This window comes from Ambystoma mexicanum, chromosome 10 (genome assembly GCF_040938575.1).
Source record: "Ambystoma mexicanum isolate Mex_15411 chromosome 10, UKY_AmexF1_1, whole genome shotgun sequence".
NCBI classification, from domain to species: Eukaryota; Metazoa; Chordata; class Amphibia; order Caudata; family Ambystomatidae; genus Ambystoma; species Ambystoma mexicanum.
In genome coordinates this window covers 1,168,841,161-1,168,861,477 of record NC_090932.1, presented here as the reverse complement: position 1 = coordinate 1,168,861,477, position 20,317 = coordinate 1,168,841,161, and the positions used below count along the sequence as shown (strand labels likewise).

Sequence of the window (20,317 nt, the reverse complement as noted above, 5' to 3'; positions counted from 1 at the left end):
GTACGCTTCTGGTCAAAAATATCAGGTGCTGTTCTTTTTTTGTGTCCATGCTGGGTTTGATTTTTATAAATGATGGACCATTTTAAATCCTTAGGTGAGTGAATGTTTTTAATCCAATGGTCCACCATTGGTGCATTCAGTGACTGGTTTTTAAGACAACTCTTGTGTTCATCTATTCTGATTTTGATTTTCCTGTCAGTTTTGCCAATATACATTTTTTGCAAGGGCACCAAATAATATAAACCACTATAGATGAATTGCAGTTGGTGTGTTATCAATCTCTGTGCTTCTAAATGTATATCGGCAAGAAGTACATTGTCCACAAGCATAGTACCCAATAACTTCCGGCATGCCCCATTGTTGTGGCAGCGTTTTCTGTTTAGGTGGCTTAACACTAACATCATTCCGGGTGAGATGATCTTTTAAATGTTTACTTCTCCTGAATGCTATAACAGGTCTGGGTGGGGGCTGCAAACTTTTGCCCAAAATATTCACATTTCTGGAGATAATCTTCTTGATTGCATTAGAGGTATGGCTAAACGTGTTCACAAACACAAGTTTCTTGTCTTTTTCTTTGTCCACTGGCCAATCCTTATATTCCAATAGGGCATCTCTATGGTTATTGCTGGTCCTTTCCAAGGCTTTTTCAGTGACCACATATGGATACCCTCTTTGGCACAAACGTTCTTTCATTTTATGAGCCTCTCTTTTGAAATCTGCATTTTTCGTGCATTTTGTTTTCAAACTGAGAAATTGTCCCAACGGGAGATTATCTCTCACGTGTTTGGGATGGAAATGTGTGTAGGGTAGCACCGCATTTCTATCTGTTGGCTTGTTGAATGGCTTCACGAAGAGGGTTTTAGACAGAGGACTTACTGAGATCCTAATGTCCAAGAAATGGAGTGCTTCTATGCTGTAATTAGAAGTACATTTCAAAAATCTATCCTGGCCATTAATCCACAGTCATAAATCCTGTAAGTCTGTAGTTGTCCCATTCCACATGATGAAAATATCGTCGATGTACCTCCAGGGGGCCTCCAGGTTTGTATGTCCTTTGCATAAGGATGGTGTATGCTCATAATTTTGCTGCGTTCAAATGCCTCCATATAGAGATTTGCTATGTTGGGTGTCAGGGAAGCCCCCATGGCAGTCCCATGGATCTGTTTGTAGAAATCTCCATTAAAATGGAAATAACTTTCCATAAGGCTCATTTCCGCACGCCACCTAATAAACGAGATAGGCGTAGTTCTGACAGTATGATCTTTAAGTAGCTTTTCTTCTAGCATCTCAAGGGACGCTCTCTGAGGAATACTAGTGTAGAGGGCCACAACATGAAGGCCAAGAAGGATATCTACTGCTGGGTCAAAGAACACCTATTCTGTTTCTTTAATGATTTGTGTGGTGTCCTGTACATACGATGCCATTTGGTGCACCATCGGTTGCAGAAAAGCGTACGCAAACCTGGACAATGGTTCGAGTACCGAGTTCACACCTGAAACAATGGGCCTCCCTGGTGGGTCCTGCATGGATTTGTGTATTTTAGGGAGCGTGTAAAATTGTGGAACTTGGGTTTTATCCTTAATAAGCAAGTCTGCTTCTTTGGGCGGAACCCACCCCCTGTGTTTAGCTTTGGCATCCTTCAATTCAATGGTATCTTTAAGTCTTTGGGTCAGATCTGTTTCCATGGGTTCATAGCAATTTAAATCTAAAAGTTGGCTATTGCACTCTCCTATATATACATCTCTGTCTTGAAGGACAATTGCTTCCCCCTTATCCGCTTTGCGGATATCTATTTTGTTGTTCGAAACCAGATCCCTCATTGCTTCATTCTACTTCTTGCTCAAAAAGGTGCTTTTACCCTTGAATTCTTTCTCTAACAAATCCAAATCGTGTAGGACCCTGTTTTGGAATACACGTGCCTCTGCGCTTTGCGCTTGTACCGGTAAGCAAAACGATGATTTATTGTGTAGACCAGTGTCAGAACTCTCAGGCTTGAATTCTCTGTCTTGAAAAAATTTAAAAAGATGAATCTTTCACATACAAAACCCATCCCTCTTTCTAAAACTCTTGATACGTATTCTGTGGGGCAGTATGATGACAAATTTACCACAATGCCCTCATGCTGCAGGTTATCTGTGGTTCTAAATCCCAGGCCCCTGGGCTCCTCTCTGGCCAGGCTGACCTCTTTCCTCTCTGATTGACCCTCCCAGGTCCAACTTGGGTCCTTCCTTTCTTCTATCTCACTCTCTACCTGTGGTGTTCGTCAGGGGTCTCTCCCTGGCTATTCAACCAATACCTTCCACCCCTTGCCCACCGCATTGCTGCTCTCTGCTTCACCTTTCAGTGCTATGGGAAGGACACTCAGCTCGTTTTCAGGCTTCCCTCTGCCACCTCTTCTCCCTCGCTCATCTCTGACTGTCTGCTATCCAGGAGTGATTGTGCCGCCTATGATCTCTGCCTTAATGCCAGTAAGATGGAGATTCTCCTCATCGGAACACCTGCACCCTCCTTTCCTGTCACTCTCTGGCCAGCCTCCATTGGCCCTCTTCCTGCTCCCACCTGTGAGGCTAAGAACCTCAGGGTCTTCTTCGACTCCACACTCTCTTTTTCTCCTCACATCTCTGACGTCTCTAAGAAGTCAAACTACCAACTGCACCTCCTCAGAGGTATTCTTCCTTTCCTCTCCTTCCCCCAGAATGTCACTGTCTCTAGAGCCCTGGTTCTCTTTAGGCTGGACTACTGCAACAGCCTCTTTCTAAATCCGCCTGCTTCTACTCTCCGCCCTCTGCAACTCATCCAGAACAGGACTGCAAGACTTGTCCTTGGCCTCAAGCCCTAGGATCGTATCTCTCCAACCCTGACATCTCTTCATTGGCTCCCAGTGGCTGCAAGGATTACATTCAAGGCCCTTTGCATTGTCCACAAGGCTTTCTGGGTCCTGGGTCCAAAATAACTCTCTCTCGTAAATGCCTTCCTACTCGAGCTCTTCGCTCCTCCCCCTCCAACTCCCTCAGGGTCAGTCGCTTCTCCAAGGAACGAGTTGGGGGTTGATCTCTTTTCTCGGCTGGGTCCTCCCTCTGGAACAGCCTCCCTGCCTCTCTAAAACTTGAGGAGAACCATATCCAGTTCCGGAAGCACCTCAAGACCTTCCTCTTTGCTTCTGCCTTTGCTCTTCCTTTCCCCTGCTGATCTGTCTGCTTTGGCACTGGGCACCTGGTTACCCTCTGATGTTCGGGCCCAAGTCCCTGTCCACCCAGCCACATACCCGCACTGCCTCTTGGCAACCCTTGCACTTGGCTCTGTATCTGTAACCCTACAGTCCCCTTACCTGCACATATCAGACACACCTTGTCTGCACTTTAACCTTGCAGTTGCCACCTTGTTGGCTGCACTACCAGTTGTTGTTTTATCCCTTGCTCAGCACTTTCCACTCTTCCCCACTCCCTTGCACTTTCCCCCTTCCCTCTCCCCTGCACTTGCCTGTATTCAATGTCACTGGGCCTAATAAGATCGTTGTTTTGTCCTCCCTTGTTCCCCTCCCTTGCCTCGTCGCGCTCTGAAACACTTGTGTATGAGCGCGACACAAATAAAATATCATATCATATCATAAGGCTCTTCACTGACGCATCTGGCAAGCACGGCTTTGGGGCAATGTTGGGGATTGAGTGGTGTGCGCAGCTATGGCCTGACGAATGGCATAGGGAAGGTCTCACAGAAGACATCACGCTATTGGAACTGTTCCCCATCGTAGTAGCCTTTCAACTGTGGGAGGACCAGCTCAGGAACAAAAGGGTAATTTTAAGGTCAGCAATGTAGCAGTGGTACAGGTGATAAACAAGGGATGCACAAGCAGTGGTAGGGTGCTACGCTTCCTCAGGGAACTGACAGAAAGCTGACTTAGTTTAAACACGGAAGTTCAGGTGAGACACATCCCTGGGGTGAAGAACATAGCGGCTGACGCTCTCTCTCATTTCCAGTTCAGAACATTCTGAGAGACAAGGCCAGATACAATTGGGAAGATCTGACCGCCCTCGTTGGTACAGGTCTTGCTCAAAATACGACAAAGAGGCACAAGGCCTGTTGGGACACATTTAATAACTTCAGGGAAGGATTGCAAGGGGAGCAGGGAAGAGCGCCAGTGCGATCATTCATCAGGTGGGCGTGGCGCAATCATAAGACCCGAGCTTGATCGGCATACTATTTGGCGGTGTTAGCCCATTACCATAAGTTAGGGGGAAGGACCGATACAACAAAGGAGCATTATGTTAGGATGGCAATGAAGGGATGGGCTTGACAGAGAGGGAAGAAAGAAGACCCAAGGCGCCCATAGACATTGTAAAACTGTGGGACACGCTCAAAGGGCTGGGGGCAATATGCAGAGACAGCTTTGAAACCTCCATGTTTAGTGTGGCATTTTTCCTAGCATTCTTCGGGGCACTCAGGATCAGCGAGTTGGTACCATGCAACAAAGCAGGGGAGCAGGGGGAGCAATAGGTTTCCTGAGGAACGATGATGTAACAATTTAATTTAAAATAGCGCAGCTGCACCTATTAAGGTAAAAAAAGGACCAGATTGGAAAAGGGAGGGAAATAGTACTCCACTGTATTAAGGACAGCCCTTGATGCCCAGTGAGCTGCCTCATGTCATATTTATCATGGAGACCCCACAGCAGAGGCGGGCCCCCGCTATTAATACACGCAGGCAGCTCAGCATTGAGCAGGTTTCAATTTAAAGGGGTGATGGATTTGGCTGTGAAACACATTAAAAGGGGTCTTTGGCACCCACTCTTTTAGGATCAGAGCCACCACATCGACAGCAGGGGCAGGCATCCCGCGGAAGCAATTAACAAAATAGGGGTTTGGAAACCAAACTGTTTTAAGAGGTACATGAGGCTGGAAAGATTGTCACAGGACAAATTTCATCGTATATCGACCTCGCCTTGCCCCAATGCACAGTATCAAGAAGGAGCAGAGGAACAGTGTAGGCAGTGGCCCACTCATTTGTTACGAGGACCAAGGCAAGGTGGACAACACAAAGGGAGCAAATGATCGCAAGACATTTCAAGGTCGAATGGTGGGGAATTTTAGGTATGAAATGGGCACAGCTGGAAGAGCATGTTGAGGTTATTACAGAGGTACCCCAAACCTGAGCTCTTGCTTGTACACCTGGGTGGAAACGATCTTACAAACCTTGGGAGAGGAATGTTGCTGAGTAAAATTATGAGAATCTTGCACAGTTTGGGTGCCCGCCTGGGGGACACAGAAATTATATGGTCAGAGATTATACCAAGAACAATATTGAGAAGGGCTGAGACACATCAGGCAATTGAGAAGTCTCCAACGAAGTTGAATGGAGCAATGGCAAAGTTTTGCAAGGGCATGGGATTCACGCAGTCCGCCACGGGTTGATCAATTTACAGTGACCAGAATATTATGAAAGCGATGGGCTGCATCGGTCAAAGAGTGGCATGGATCTTTTCTTTTGGAACATAAACACGGAATTGATGGAACTATGATGTCACAACTGGGGGGAGCCAAAGAGGGGCATTGACCCCTCTCTGGCTTGGCGATATGTAAGCGACCAGTTACACTGTAAAGACTATAAAGTGAGCTTTGTAGGAACCAGGAGGGGTTTTCGCTCCTCCCGGGACCAGCCCCCCTCTGAGGACCAGCGGCGAAGGGGCTTGAGGAAAGCAAGAGAGCTCAGCTTCCCCCATAATGAAAGGCACTTCTCCAGCGAGGGCAGGGGGATTGAGGACATTTCCGGTTGGGGAAGCTTAGACCTAACAAATAAAGTGGAGTTGGTTGGAAATAAGCAGGAAGCAAGTCATTTCTGATTTAGTCGGCTGGTCGGCGCACAAGAATAACAAAGTATGTTTTGCAGTGATGAAAATGTCATATTTGGTGAAAATAGGGTTGGTGAAGGTAAATTCCAATGTAAGGTGGGAGGGGCCCCCATCTTGGTGGTGGAAGAAATTGTGTATTTAGGTTACACACTATATGCTATATCGTGGCAAAATCTCTTTTGATCAGAGTTTACAGCAAAGGCATTTCAGTTAACCTCCCAACTACTGAGAATTATTGGCCAATTCTGTGGTTTTTCACTGCTGCCGGCGGTGAAATTCTACACGGTTAAGATCATCCCAGTTCTCGTATATGGGATAGTTGCTAGACGAGAAGCCTGGATGTTTGACTGGCAGATAATTGAGGGGCAGATATGGCGAAAAGACCAAGGTCTACCAAAGGGGCTATCGATGGTGGGTCTGAGATTTGAGCTGGGCCTAAGGTCGCTGAAGTCTCATATGGATTGGAAATATTATCATTATATAGACTGATCATCAATCCTTTAAAGAACTCGCTATACAAGGACATAATTAACCACAATCAGTCGGGTCACACGCGAGTGTTACAAGATCTCAGGAGACTGGTTGGTGAGATACTTAGTAGCTGTGGGAGTAATGAAGAGACATTATCTACCAATCCATTAAAGACTAAAACAGAGCTAATAACAATGGATTGGATCAGAACAACAGACCAGATGAGGTCCTCGCCTGCTACAGCCTCCCTTTCCAAATGTGATAAGAAATTAGGTTCCCTCCCAAGGTGCCTGGTAAAATTTCCCGATAAAATGGTGAGACAGAATTTTCTCAGATTGAGATTAAATCTAATTCATACTGGGTCTATTTTAGCTGGGTGGGGTCGGAAGGAGCAAACCACAGTTTTATGCTCAGGTTGGAAAGATCCTAAAAGCATTTGCTGAGGTTTTGTGGTGGAACCTGGCTGGCCAGAGAGAGATATTTGGAGCCGCATTTATGATACCTGACTGGCTTTTCCATCGCGATGGCTTGGGAGAGAATGATAGCGGGACAAGAAACTGCCTTAACAATCAATGTGATACGAGTATTACAACACACTGGTTTTATTTTGTCAAAGAACTGTTAAGTTTCTTTGTTTGTTTTTCTTTTCTTGTCTTGTCTTCCTCTGCTTTCTGGGAGTTTGTATTCAGATGATTTTATGAATTCGAAAAGGAGAAAAGTGTTATATTTTGTATATTTTGTTTATAAAATGTTTTGTGAAAAACCATAATATGGTTATATCGCAATTAAAAAAAAAGTAGATTTGAATTAGCTGATTGCTGTGGAAATGTAATAAACCTGCAGCCTTTTATGCCACAAAGAATCAACTGACTCTGACAGTTCTGTATAGTGCTATAAGGAAGGTGCAGGTGTGGGGTGCATAGAAAGTATGGGGTATGGTCCACTTAGTGGCCAAGTGCCCAGGTTATAGGCAAGAAGAACAAACAAAACAACAATCCCGCAGCGTAAAGCAGGCACATGCGGCTATCCCTGAAAGTAATCCCCACGCTGCACCTGAGCTGCCATCTTGTGAGTCGCTCTTGGGAATCTTCTGATGCTGTGTTCCCTCTCTTTCTCCCCTACAGATCATGCTCCACGTGGCCTCCTGTCAGTTGGTGTCTGCCTCACTGGACAATGCCCGGGTCGCGCTATGTGAAAATGTCATCAACCCCTGGGTAAAGAGATATGTGTGTGTGTGTATGTGTGTGGGGGGGTTGTCTGTGGCATCCTCTGTTTACCACTGGGCGGGCCTGGTATTTCTTTCTTGCACTCATTCTGTCTCTCTCCATCTCTCTGATGTTGCTTCCAGATCTGCCTTTCCTTCCATTCCACTAACCCCGCCCCATCCGTTCTCACACAGGGCCACCTTCAGCTGGACCAACGTTATTGGCAGAAGGGTGCTACTATTCAAGACGACTAACTTGCCTTTCTCCCTAGTGCACCAATGTCACTCTCCTTCCAGACCACCCAGTTCCCGCCTTCTGCCTGCTCTCTTATAGCGTTTGCACACCACACTACATCCCACATCCTTTCACTTCACAGACTCCCTGCTCTTCGCTGCAAACTTTTCCACTTGACCATTTTACACATTGAACCACTCCCTGCTCTCCATCTGAGGGGGCTATAGTGGACTCAACCATGACAACGGATCTGCTAATTCGATGCAACTGTTAAACAATGGTGGTCTGCAGACTGCTCGGGGTAGCGCAATGCTTATGAGAGCGTAAAAAAAAGACTGATGCACAATAGTGTAACACATTTCCCAGAGGGAAATGCAAAGACAGCAGGCATGAAACAGGACATGAGAGGAACAAGTAAGTCTCGTTAAGAGGACAGGGGTGAGGGGGAGGCGTGTGCGTGGTGGGGTGCCGAGGGATAGAGCTAGGGAAGCCAGGGATCTCTTGGCTGGGGCCGAGCCAGGGGCCCTGGCCTGGCTCTTAGGGCCACACTCGAGCCGAGCCAGGGAAATGGACGCGCAAAACAGACGAGGTCTGTCAAGGGTTTTGGGGCATAGAAAGGATTCTGGGGGAGTAGGATCTGAGAAAAGGGGCATGAGGGGGCAAAGGTCCGAGAAGAGCGGGCAAGGGTCAGAGAAGAGGGGTGCATGGGGCCACGAAAAGAGGTGCGAGGGAGTTTGGGTCTGAGAAGAGGGGGCAAGGGTCAGAGAAGAGGGGTGCGTGGGGGCTGAGAAAATGGGTGCGAGTGGCCTGGGGCAGAGAAAAGGGGTGCTGGGGGCAGAGAAAAGGGGTGCTGGGGGCAGAGAAAAGGGATGTAAGGGGCTTGGGTGTTGAGAAAAGGCGTGTGAGGGGGCGAGAAAAGGCATGCAAGGGTGTGGGGGCTGTGAACAGAGGTGCGAGGAGGCTGGGGGGCATGAGAAGGGGTCCAAGGGGGCCATGAAATGGGGTGTGATGTAAGGGGCTTGGGTGTTGAGAAAAGGCGTGTGAGGTGGCGAGAAAAGGCATGCAAGGGGGTGGGGCTGTGAACAGAGGTGCGAGGAGGCTGGGGGGCATGAGAAGGGGTGCAAGGGGGCCATGAAATCGGGTGTGAGGGGTCTGTGGGCCATGAAAAGCGGTACAAGGAGTTGGGGGCTATGAAAAGGGGTTTGATGGGGTTGGGGCCATGAAAAGGGATGCAAGGGGGCTGGAGGTAGTGAAAAAGGGTGCAAGGGGAAAAGAAAAGGCATGCGTCTGGCCTGTGGGGTGTGAAAAGAGGTGTGAGAGGGAAGTGTGTGACGAAGCAACTTCCTGGGGCACCAGTGATCCAGGGATGAATATTGGTTTCTAAACCATCAATCAGCCCCACACCTCTAGTACACCAGAAGAGATCCAAACAGATTGGAAACAGAAGCAAATTATTAACCTCCGGTCCAGTTTTGGTAACTTGGATGGAATGGCAGGCTTATCTCTGAAAGATCATTGGTTAGTTGCAACACAGCGGAAATACAATTATTACCCAATGATAAAAGGGACTGGCCAGTCAAGGTTGTATACAAATGTCTACTTTATTATTATCACAACAGACAGTTCTAGCACAAAATCAACCCACCCTGTAAAGGAATTTGAGGAAAGTTTCAAAGAAGGAAAAGGGCTGCACTCTGGATACTGACATACAAGTATTCGGTATAGTATTAATCATAATAGTTCAATGATACTTGGTTTCAACACAAAGGGAGCAATGGGTCATACCCTTTCACGTGGGGCCTTCAGAGAAGGATGATGGGGACAGAACCACAAAGAACCTTGTGCTTGAAGGTGGTCTTGGTGCTCGACCGGGTTGAGTCACTTTTAGGGCATGTTGCAGCTTCTACGACAGAGTAAAAGACAGGAGATAGCTGTGGGTATCAGGCAGCAGGCAGGTCAGCGAGTGAGGCTGTAGGGATGGCTGCAGGGTGGCCTACAATGCGGCTCAGGTTCAGGAATCGTCTCACTGATGGTTGGTGATTCGGAAGCACTGGTCGAGGCATCTCGGATGGCTTTAGTGACTGCAGAGTAACAACAGTCAGCAGTGCAGTTGTTTGCAGCTCGAGGGGCTGGACTGGCTAGAAAATGTCCTTCAATGCAGATGTTGGTAGATGCTTGTCGATGAACTTCTCCTAGCTTCTTCACGGGGATTGTGTCGTCCTTTAAGGCAGACAGCCCAAAGCTGAGAAGAGTGTTGCAGGCAGCTGCTTTGTCCTTGGTTTGGTTCAGAGACTCTCTGGCACTTCCCTCCTAGGAAGCGTTCTGCAGAGACCAGAGACTAGCAGGGTACCCTGTGTTCTGGCTGGGTACCGGTTCTGGAGTCCTCTGTTTCATGTGAGATGTTTAGGGAAGGGATATTGCTTCCCTCTTAGATACCCTGGCCTTTCTTCACTGGCGGAAGATGTAAGGCAGACTGTACCTTCAGCCAGGGTCCAATGTTGAGTTCTTCTTGCTACTCCTTGGAAAGTCTTCAGATGATCTGCCCAAAAGAGGGTCTCGACCCCCTTTTTAAAGTCAAATGCACCACAGGGATTGGTGTAGGCTAAGCCACTTTAATGACCCAATCCTGGGTCCCCATCAACAATCTCCTGTATGCATGAGGTCATAACCAGAGTGCTTTGCAACAGAAAAGGAAAAGGGGTGAAAACATGTAATACTAAGTCCAACCCATCTTCCTGTGTGTTGTGGATCAAAGGGTCTCTCTGGTTAATGGAGCTCTCTGTGGTTCTTGATTAAAGCAGCAGGTCTCCCTTAAATCTGCAGCGGGACCAGACTTTCTGGCACCATCAATCCACATATTCGTACCTTTTCAAAGGGGTCCCGCTGCAGGGATGACTACTGTAATACACGCAGCCCCAGACATGACATTTCACTGTCCAATGATAATAAGGGCAGGAGCTGGCTTCAGGTTGAAACAGTGCATATCCTAGGTTGTTGGGTTTCCTGTCTCCTTTGATAACCTCTGTAGCCAAGCCCCATGTGGGCCTGTTTGAAGTGTACTCTATGAGCATGTTAATTATGTTCATTGCCACCAACATGCGCAGGGCTCAACAAAAGGACAGGGTGGATCCATGGAGCCTTTGTTAGTTAATTAGGCTGGCCATGGCAGGGGGAAGGTTTGATCCTCCCCCTCTGAGATGCATTGTGTACGCCACCTGTCAGACCCCAACTAAATATTACAGGGGGGACCGTGCTTGTAGGCTATGTCCTCCCACATTACACAGGTCCATGTTTATGGTGTGCGCTGAGCCTACGAAAATGTGTGCGGTTTAGCCCCACGCAGTTTCTGGAGCTTGATCTATCAGCATTCAATTTCGTATAGAATTTTAAAAAAAGGCCTGGGTGACGGCACACCCAACATGGGGATGGTTGAATTCCTGCCAAAGGGGACTGTGAAAAGCGGCGTCGGGCTGGGGCCAAAAAAATATTTGTACTTTCCTTTAAATGTGACACTCCACTGCCGTATAACAGTTGCATGCTCGCCTGACTTCATGTCCAGGCTGCCTGACGTCCTGTCACCCTGTCCCAGCCAATCAATGAGCTGCTGGGGCTAGACAAGAAGTCAGACAGCCGGGACGGGCAGAGAGGCAGGTTAAAATGCTTGTGTTGTGCAGCCTGGGGCCCTCCAGGCTCGCCCAGGTCTACCAAATGGTGTGCGGGTGAGGGGGGGATCGAGATTCCTGGAAAGTAGACAACGTTGGAGGCGAAGCAAGCAGCCTTGGAGAGGGTGACCTTCAGAAGGTGGCCTACTCTAATGTCAGTCTAATTTAAGCAATTTTCGCTCATCGATCTCTGTTGAATTTTGTTTAAGTTGCAAAGATTCAGTAGGGCCCTGCTAATCATTTCATTGCCATTGTGGTGGCTGCTGCAGATGGTTCCAGACTGCTCTTCGCAACTCCTTCGACAGTGGGCTTCCTACTGTATTATTTCACCTTTAACAAATCTAAAATGGGGCTGTCAGGAACATTCGCTGGCCAAAGAAGCGAGCTCAAGTCTGTTGTCAGAAAACCTTTTCATTAATGTGGGGCTTAGAGTCTGTTTCAGAATTGCCTTCAGGTGTATGCCTGCAAACAGGGTCTGGGTGCACACTGTCGCAATACGAAATACTGTGTCCTACAGCCCTGCTAGATCAACTAGAATCTCCTACCTCAACTTGTGCACAATCCCAAAAGTGGTAATAATTACTTAAGGTGAAAGGAGCTCTGCCAATCAACTAACCACATCCCACAAGTTCCTTTTGATGGAATTGCACCAGGGCACCTACCATACAAGAGTCAGACCAAAAAAACAAGCATTGGCAAAGTTAACAGTATTGGCATTTGTCTAGGCATGGGATAGGCATTTTCTAGGAACTGCCATAATGGTGTTACCTGCCCTTAAGATAACTGCTGGGAAATGATGTAAGTACCTGTTAATAAGATTACAAAGGAGTGTGGGAGCCCTTCTCCTGAGAACGAAAATGGGTTAAATACCCTGTTCTATGGAATTTCTTCCACTCAGGGGGGTCTAGAACCACGTTTTATCTCACTGCACCCTTCACAGAGGATAAATATCCATTAGCATATCAGTCTTTGTCCCACCAACAAGGGCAGTCCAGCACAGACATGCTTGGCAATTCTCCGCTGAACAAGAGTACCATCAGCAACTAAAGACACGTGTTTCAGACTTGTAGGGCCTCCTCAGTGAGGTGAAGCTGAGCCTCTCAAAGGCACAGTGAGCAAGAGGTCCACGTCTGGATTACCCTGGGTTACTTAGGGTGATTACTCCTTTGTAATTATATCAAGTTTGATATAATTACAAAGGAGTGTGGAAGCCTGGCTACTGGGAACGAACATGGGTCAAATACCCTGTTCTATGGAATCTCTTCCACTCAGGGGGGTCTAGAACCACGTTTTATCTCACTGCACCCTTCACAGAGGATAAATATCCATTAGCATATCAGTCTTTGTCCCACCAACAAGGGCAGTCCAGCACAGACATGCTTGGCAATTCTCCACTGAACAAGAGTACCATCAGCAACTCAAGACACGTGTTTCAGACTTGTAGGGCCTCCTCAGTGAGGTGAAGCTGAGCCTCTCTAAGGCACAGTGAGCAAGAGGTCCACGTCTGGATTACCCTGGGTTACTTAGGGTGAATCCCCAAGTTTTATATAATTACAAAGGAGTGTGGAAGCCTGGCTACTTGGAACGAACATGGGTCAAATACCCTGTTCTATGGAATTTCTTCGACTCAATAGGGTTTTAGCTCACTGCACCCTTCACAGAGGAGAAATATCCATTTGCATGTCAGTCTGTGTCCCTCCCTTAAGAGCAGTCCAGCACTGAAATGCTAGGCAATTCTCCTCTGAAGAAGAGGGGCTCCCACACCCTTGTTTAATTTGTAATACTTGGGGTTTCACCCTAAGTAACCCAGGGTGATCCAGGCATGGACCCCTTGTTCAATGTGCCTTAAAGAGGCTCAGCTTCACCTCATTGATGTGGCCCAACTAGGCTGAAACACGTGTCTTGGGTTGCTGATGGTACTCCTGTTCAGAGGAGAATTGCCTAGCATTTCGGTGTTGGGCTGCCCTTGTTGCTGGGACAAAGACTGATATGCAAATTGATATTTCTCCTCTGCTATCTGACCCATGTTCGTTCCCAGTCAAGGGGCTCCAACCACTTTGTTTAATTTCTAAAACTTGGCGTTTCACACTAAGTAACCTAGGGTAATTCAGACGTGCACCACTTGCTTACTGCGCCGTAGAGAGGCTAAGCTTTACCTCTGATGAGGCCCAACTAGGTCAAAACACGTGTCTTGGGTTGCTGATGGCACTCTTCTTCATAGGAGAATTGCCTAGCATTTTGGTACTGGACTGCCCATGTGGGTGGGACAAAGAATGTTATGCAAATGGTTTTTTCTCCTATCTGCAGGGTGCAGTGGGCTAAAACGTGGTTTTAGACCCTCCTGACTGGAAGGAATTCCATAGAACAGGGAATTTGACCCATGTTCGTTCCCAGTCCAGGGGCTTCCATACCCTTTTTTAACCTGTTAATAAGATGTCAATGCCTGGCCAATGTCTGTCTAATACCTATGCACTGACCCCAATGTTTGGCTTTGCCAATGCTTGTTTTAACATTGTTGCAAGGAACAGATGTGAAGATACAGCTTATGCTTATAAATCCAGTGGCTGAAGGGACACTTGCTTAAGAGGTTTTTATTACCGCAGTAGCTCATTTACACCTGCGATTAAGCTATTAAACTGGCAGCCCCTACAAAACTCAAAGTTTGATGTTACATCATGATAGAACTAGCTCAAAGAGATTATAGGTGTGTTTTGGGTGTGTAGGCAAAGCTGGAAATGGCCATAGAGATTAACGTGGTCCTCCTCACTCCTTAATTGCCCTGCTTCCCTCACTATGTTTTCTTCACCCTATGATTGTAAAGTGCTCTGATGCTTCCAGAAGATAGATCTGCCCCCAATAAATACCCTAATAATAATAATAATGGTCATGTGGAATCAATAGGTGGGTAAAAGCCAATCAATATCAACAAGCTGTGTGTCCTCCACACAGCCCATCTCCCGCCTATCTCTACTCCAATTCAATAGTTTTGGCTTATAGGTGGAGCTTAAGCAGCACCTAATAGCCAAAAGTAAACAGGGACATTATCATAGACTAAGAGAGGTACATATCGTGTGTTTAATAAAAATATCCATTCACTTATTCACCTGACACATTCTCTTTGGTTCCTCAAAGCAATAGAAATGATGGTCCAACTTCATTAAAGTCTCACTTGGCACTAGTTTCTGGAGGGGTCTTTGGCTGCCATTTTTCTGGTACACCATTCTCAGGCCCTCAATCTCCAGAAGGCCTATGTGGGAGGAAAACACAGGAAAACGTTCCCTTTTTTTCTTCTGTGAGCGACAATTTCTCTGTGTGGCGGGTTATAGCAGCAGTATGATCCCGTGGCCGAGTAATTACTGCGTACCCGCGGGTCCATCGCTGCCAGTCCACATAATATACACTTCTGACTATTCACCATACTTGTGTGGTCTTCACAGGGACATGCAATGCGGCACCACATACCTGAGTCAGCCGACAGGAGAACCACTTATCTGGTCATTTTTGGCCTAGCAAGTTATTCTGTTAGGTGTGATGGTGACGGTGGTGCTGGGAGAAGAGGATGTCCCATGCAGCGGGGGGGGGGCAAGAGAAACCCAAGGCATCATTGTTTTTCTGGCTGCCTGACCACCTCTGTGGGGTGATTTGGTCCGTGCAGAGACCCGCTGGTTGGAACCTTACACAAGCGTCCTTGCCGGTGAAGAATCACTGACCCACATGTGTGTGGGTTTGGATCACAAGGAATATCTCCTGGGAAGCCGCGGTGGTGGCCGGGGCGTGTAAGCGCAAGGGACGCTCCTCCTTTAGAAGAATGAGCAGCTGAGTCTTTTCATGGTGTTGCGGAACCTCGCTGATAGGCTTGTGAATTTCATGTATTGGCCCAGCTCTTGCAGAGCACCCTCTGAATAATGGCCCTTCTGCTAGTTGTGTCCTTACTGGGGGTACAGCGGACATGTCCCAGCGCGCATTGAGTGGTGTCCTTCTCTCTTGCAGAACGGCTTCTGGTTTTCTTTGGGGTGGTGCACGCTTTTCTTAATCCCCAGCATCATCTTTGCGGTGAAGACATCTAAGTATTTCCGGCCTATCCGGGCGACGTTAAGGTGAGTGAAGCGGGCCATCACTTGTGTGCTGTCTGTGTACCTGCACATGCTCCGAAGTTCTTTGGATATGTATTCCCTTACCTTGACTGTGTCCCATCTGTTAACGGCCTTACTGCTTTCACCTAATCCTCCATGAGGGTGCCCTTCTCCTCTCTCCCTTCTATCTCTCTCTCCCTCTGTCTCTCTCTCTCTTTCTTCCCTTTCTCCTCCCAACCTCCACCAATTTCTTGACAATATCTTGCTCTCTCCTCTGCCTTTACCCTTTCTCCCTTTCTCCTCCCCACCATTCCTTGCCACTATCTTCGTCTCTCTCTCTCTCTCTCCTCCGTTATCTTTATCATCTATCATTTCGAGAGAGATGGTACATCGACAGAGAGGACTAAGAAAATACTGAGGGCCATTGGGATGCTTATTGAAAAATAAGAAAGATGGTTTGATGCATAAACCAGATACGAAAATTGGATAAGGTAATTATATACACTTTGAATATATCACATCACATTAAAAAGAGTTGATGAAAATAGATGAAAAACAAATGACTATGGGAATTCTATTTTTCAAAATGTTCTTTCATCTTTTCCTTTCTTTGTCTTTGCACTGCGCTGCGACCCACGGAGTGCAGCGGAGCCCCGAGGGGTGTTCGGTCCAGCTGTTCACATGGCATTGGACACTGTGACACTTGGGTCACAGCACCCGGGCTCTGGTCTCTGCAATATGGGCTGCCCTTGGAGACCCAGACACATGCATTTCATTACGGTCTCCCAAAGGGTGCTCTTCCGCCACAGCTCTACGAGGCCATACCAGTGGCAGGAGGCGCTGTACAACTATCACCTAACATATCTCTTTACATTTGTATTTCATGTTATGTTTTCCTAAAATGTGAATCGTTAGGTGTACACTGTACTGATGAAGCATGCTCCTTGTGTGTCAAAGTTAAGCACAAGCATTGTGCTACATGTGTAGGCCAGTCTACGTGTGCATCCATGGTGTTGATACTAGGAAATACCATGTTTCCCGTGCCAGGGTATGCCGCGTACATCTGTTTGAACAATCTGAAATTAATCTGTCTCAAGACTAAAAATCTTATGCTATGAACAAGTTATATGTAAAATTAAATTTCGCACAATGGGCCTCATTAGAAGTGTGGCGGTCAGGAAATAAGGGTGCCGGTCGCACCGTACCGGCACCCTTTCCGGACCGCCACACTACAACTCTTCGAGCGGGTGCTGTTGAGCCCCGACAGGTCTGACCTGCCGGGCGCAACGGACCCCGCCTGCATAGATTTCAAGGTAGCACCTGCACCGTTAGCAACGGTGCCGGTGCACCCATGTCCCCATTCCTATGGAGTACTATGGGGCCCCATGGGAATGGGGACTAACATTTTCCGGCGCCTGACTTCCCAATCCTCCCGAATGGTAATGTCCGGGTGGCCCACAAAAGTGTAATAGGTCCACGGTAACCTGCCAGTCGCACCGCCGGGTTACTGCCGAACTCGTAATGAGCCCCAATTAGTCTGAAGAATTATTATGTTTATCAAACTATTCATGTGGGTGGTTGCTTTTGACGATGACTAAAGTGCAGCTGTCCAGAGTTAGATGTGATAGCATTTGATATGTCTACAAAGGTAGATGTAACAACATGTGATGCATGTAGATTCATATTCGTGGAGTAGATATATACTTGTTTTGGCCTAGTCACCCCTACCTGTATGTTTAGAACTTTGTGACCATCTCACCTTTTCGCTCTCTTAATGGCAGTGCCCCCACTCTAGCCATATGCCTTACGCTGGCGCCCTTTACCCCGTTCCCACATCCCTCTGCCTACTTCTACATTATCTCCTTCCCTTATTTTACTCTTTCACATCCTCCCCTTTAGTTCTTTGTTGTCCCAACACATTTACTGTAATGGTTTTTGCCTTCAAATAGGTTCTAATTTATTTTCGTCAGAAACCCTTTTCTGATTGGATGGCTCCTCACAAGGACCGTGCCATTCAGATTCAGAGCTAGGAAAAGGCCCTGACATCGCACAATGTTGGTGAGGCATCTGTCTCTCCCTCACAGCCCTTTCCTTCTCCTTCTGTCTTTCATCTTATTTTTCACCCTCATTACTCACTCCATTCCATTCCACCACTCTCCACGCCACTTTACTTCTGAATCTACTCGCACTTGTAACTCAAAAAACCTGGTCTACTCCAATGTATCCTTCTATCCTCCCTCTTCTATTTCTATTGGAGCTCTCGTTCTATCTGCAAGAAACCTCATGCAACCCTTGACCTCTTCTTTCGACTCAACCTTCACTTTCTTTGCATTGCAGAGACTTGGATCTCTTCTTCTTACTCCTTTACGGCCGCCTCTCCCTGTACTTCTACCAGTACCTTTCCTTTTTCTTCCCAACCCCATGTCATAAAGGCGGTGGTGTTGATATTCTGCACCATTCGTCCTGGCTTTCATCCCCTTCTCGGGTTCAAATGTCTATTTTCTCATCTTTTGAATGTCACGACTCTTCCTTTTCCAAACCCCTTTCTCTTTCGCTTCTTCTGATTTATCGAACTCCTGGCCCTCTTCGTAGCTTCCATGAGGACTTAGAATCCCTTCTTTCTATACTTCTTCCCACTTCCTCTCCTTTGCTTTTTCTCTGGGATGTTCATATTCATCTCACCCCCAAACACCCCTATTCTCCACTACTCTCTCAGCAAGACCCTTTTCCCCTTGGCCCACACCCTTGCCCCTCCTTCTCATATCTCTGGCTCCTCTCTTGATCTCGTCTTTTCCTCCGTTGCACTTGACACTCCTGTCACTGCTCATTCTCTGTAACTATCTGACAACTTTCTTCTGTCATTCTCCCAGTTCTTCCTCCCACTCAACTTCTTGCTCCCTACTCAGGCACCTTCCTTCGGCGCGACATGCGCTCTTTTGACTCCCTTTCATTTCTTTCCTTACTAACCTCCTCCTTGCTTCTTATTGATGCATTGCCTACTGTCTCGCCCGATCAAGCTAGATCAACCCTGAGAGACAATCCTCAATCTACTCTCGATTATCTTCACCATCCTCAATATTTCTTGCTCTCATGTAAGCTCCCTCAACTCTGCTGTCCTCTTCACTTCTTGCTGTGAGATCTTTGTAAAAAGCAGAACGACACTCGAAAACATCTTTATTCCTCTTTGATTTTTCATCCCTCTCAACCCTGCACTCTTCATATGATTCCCAACAAATGAAGCACCCCACCATCCTCATCACTTCTTTCAGCTAGTTACGCACATCCTTACACCTCCTGATCCCTCTCTTCCTCTCTTGCATCCTCTGACTTTTTCATCTCTAAAGTTTCTAACCTATGCTCTTCATATACCTGTACCTCAACTTTGTCTTCCCCTCCTACACCTTCCCCCTTCGCTCGCCCTCTATTCCCCACCTCTCATCTTTCCACCCTCTCTCTGATTTTGACACTGCGGCTTTACTACACCACGCTCATCCTACTACTTCATTCCTTGATCCCCTTCCCACATTTCATATTCCCTCTATTTATCCTCAACGTATTCCCTATCTTTTCAATCTCTCCATGGCTTCTCCACTTGTCCTTCCTCTTTTAAAAATGCTATAGTTATTGCTTTGCTCAAAAACCCTGTTCTGAATTCACCTTACTAGCTGATTAACAACTTGTCTCCCTCTTTCCTTTTCTGTCTAAATTATTGTGAAAGTAATACAGTTCATTTGAGCCAAATCACACATTCCACAACACCACCTAGTAGCCATCGCTGGAAGTTCACCTCAAGTTCGAAGCCACATCAGCAAGGGATTGTGGGTATGCAAATGAGCCCAGATGCAAATCTTTTTCTCCTGGAAATTGTCTGTTTTAGAGTGCAGCGCCTCTTTAGACACAGTTTAATAAACCCAAGACAGACATGTTTGCAAGACTGTCAGGACCACTACATACCAGGTTTCACCTTTATTAGGGACCATCAGTGCAGTAAATCATTACTATTATGTATTATTATAAATTATTAGACAGAGTTTTCGATTCTCAAGTTTCTTCTCCTTTCAATCTTCATGAACTACTTTTTCCTTTACAATCTGGTTTCCACCCATCTCACTCCACTGAAACTACTCTCCTCCACGTATCAAACTCTCTTCTGTATGCACGTCATTCTAAACACTCTTTCATTCTCATTCTTGTCGACCTATCCGCAGCTTTCGACATGGTTAATCACCCTACTATACTTTCAGCTCTGTCTTCTGTTGGCTTTTCTGATTCTGTTCTTCAGTGGTTTCCTTTCTATGTTCTGGCACCTTTTCTGTTTCTTGGGCCGGCCGATCATCCTCGTCCAGCCCCCTTCAATAAGGAGTTCCCCAGGGTTCTGTACCTGGCCTGCTTCTTTTCTCCCTCTATACTATTCCTTTATCTGACCTTGTCTCCGCTTTTAACCTTTCCTGTCAATTTTACACTAATGACTGACTCTCAAAACGTCCTCTCTCTTTCCTCCTTTACAGATTCTCTTCATTCTACTGTTTCTGCATGTCTTTCAGCTGTTCAGACTTGCATGCAAATACACTTTCTCCACCTCAATCCTTCCAAAACTGAGCTTCTCTTCTTTCACACTTGTCTTACTTCTCTGGCTCCTCCCCCTGTCTTCGTCTTCTCCCCCACTCTCCTCTCTTTTACCACCACTGCTCATAACCTAGTTGCCACTTTTGACTCTTCTTTCTTTCTCTGCACCCATCTGTAACACGGCTCGCATCTGTCGTTTCCATCTCTGTAATATTCGCTCTGCTGGAGTCTCTATTTTCATGGTATTATACATGTAGTCAT

At 46.8% G+C, this 20,317-nt stretch overlaps 1 protein-coding gene and 1 long non-coding RNA gene across 4 annotated transcripts in view; one reads left to right on the top strand and one right to left on the bottom strand.

The window, feature by feature from the left end:
* LOC138492130 (uncharacterized) overlaps positions 1-20,317 on the bottom strand; it is a 330,625-nt gene that overhangs the window by 79,209 nt on the left and 231,099 nt on the right. The gene's annotated exons all lie outside the window — the stretch shown is intronic.
* Positions 1-20,317, top strand: part of PROM2 (prominin 2) — a 531,075-nt gene that overhangs the window by 494,404 nt on the left and 16,354 nt on the right. For all 3 annotated transcript variants that reach the window (XM_069619114.1, XM_069619113.1, XM_069619112.1), the window contains 2 exons: positions 7,441-7,530; positions 15,408-15,514. In XM_069619114.1, coding sequence (XP_069475215.1) covers positions 7,441-7,530; positions 15,408-15,514 — 197 coding nt within the window. The remainder of the gene's footprint in view (positions 1-7,440; positions 7,531-15,407; positions 15,515-20,317) is intronic.